Source organism: Talpa occidentalis, unplaced genomic scaffold (assembly GCF_014898055.3).
Source record: "Talpa occidentalis isolate TD23 unplaced genomic scaffold, MPIMG_talOcc4v2.1 talOcc4.18, whole genome shotgun sequence".
NCBI lineage: Eukaryota > Metazoa > Chordata > Mammalia > Eulipotyphla > Talpidae > Talpa > Talpa occidentalis.
Window position 1 is genome coordinate 5,902,443 of NW_023601851.1, and position 1,553 is coordinate 5,903,995.

The 1,553-nt window shown below is 50.5% G+C and overlaps 1 protein-coding gene across 1 annotated transcript; it reads left to right on the top strand.

Annotated features, from left to right (window-relative positions):
- Positions 1-324: 324 nt before the first annotated feature.
- Positions 325-1,260, top strand: LOC119250837 (olfactory receptor 14A16-like; the record flags this gene model as incomplete). Its single annotated transcript, XM_037518427.1, has 1 exon — positions 325-1,260. A coding segment is annotated over exon 1 (936 nt), but the record flags the coding sequence as incomplete, so codon positions are not given.
- Positions 1,261-1,553: the final 293 nt, after the last annotated feature.

Here is a 1,553-nt window from a genome sequence, read left to right on the forward strand (position 1 = left end):
TGAGGAGAGGCCGGAGTCGGGTTTCAGGGGTGCCCATGCATGCGGCATGTTGAGACGGGAGGAGACTGCTCAGGGGGCTGAGGTCAGTTGAACTCTCTGCCCTTCAGCATCTCCCACAGGCGGTGTACACAGTGGCGGCACCTGCGGGTCACTGATGCTGGAGAGGCTGAGCAGAGCAGGAGCTGAGATCCCTGTGGAGGGACACTGGACAGAGAACAGAGAGAGGTCAGTGGGTAAGGACAGTGCTGGTCACCTGCAGAAAGAAACCACTGTCCAGCACTGGCGGACGGTCACAATGTTTCATTCCTCTAAACATTCATGCAGATGACAGCTCCAGGGGTGACCAATCTCACGGCCGTGACAGAATTTGTGCTCCTGGGGTTCCCCACCCAGGGGAACATGGGCTTCTTGCACCCGCTGCTCTTCTCCCTGGTCTACCTGTGCGCCCTGCTGGGGAACGGGCTCATCGTCCTCATCACCACCCTGGACCGGCACCTCCACACCCCCATGTACTTCTTCCTGAGGAGTCTGTCCTTCACGGACCTCTGCCTCATCTCAGCCATGGTCCCAAAGTCCATTGCCAACTCTCTGAGGCACAGCAGCTCCATTTCCTTCCTGGGATGTCTTGTCCAGGTCTTCACTCTGGTGGTTTCAGGAGCTACAGAGCTGACACTGCTCACGGTGATGAGCCTTGACCGCTATGCTGCCATCTGCCACCCCTTGCACTATGAGGTCCTCATGGGCAGGGACAGGTGTGTGCAGCTGACAGCTGTGTCCTGGCTGGGTGGGGGTCTCTATGCTGTGATGAACACAGCTGGAACCTTCTCCTTGTCCTTCTGTGGGTCCAACGTGGTCCACCAGTTCTTCTGTGACATCCCCCAGTTATTGGCTATTTCCTGCTCTAGAAATTTAATGAATGAACTTGTCCCCATGTTCATTACCGTAGTGCTGGAATTCTGCTGCTTTATTTTCATTGTCATTTCCTATGTCCACATCTTCTCTGCTGTAAGGAAGATCCCATCCACAGAAGGGAAGGCCAAAGCCTACTCCATCTGCCTTCCCCACCTGCTGGTTGTGGTGCTGTTTGTCTCCACTGGATTCTTTGCTTATCTGAAGCCGACCTCAGGGACCCCATCCATGTCTGACCTGGTCATTTCTATGTTCTACACGGTGGTGCCCCCCACCTTTAATCCCATCATATACAGTCTGAGGAACCAAGCCATGAAGATGGCTGTGCGGAGACTGATGAAGGGGAAACTTACCAAAATGTAATAGAGAAGATGAGTCATGACTCAATTAAGAGACACTTATTTTAATATTTGTATCATTCTGCCCTTTTCACTCTTGTAATTACATGTAATTCCATTTTATAATTAAAAATACATACTTATTTTAAAATTATATTTATGACAACTTCATATATTCCTATAGTTTTAATTGATGTTCTTTTTAGCACTAGGTGTTTTCTGGTATTCCTTGTGTACCGGGGAATTGAACTTCATCATCTCATCTTTCTGCTGTCCTCCACTTCTGTGCTCCTGGCCGAGAGAGGT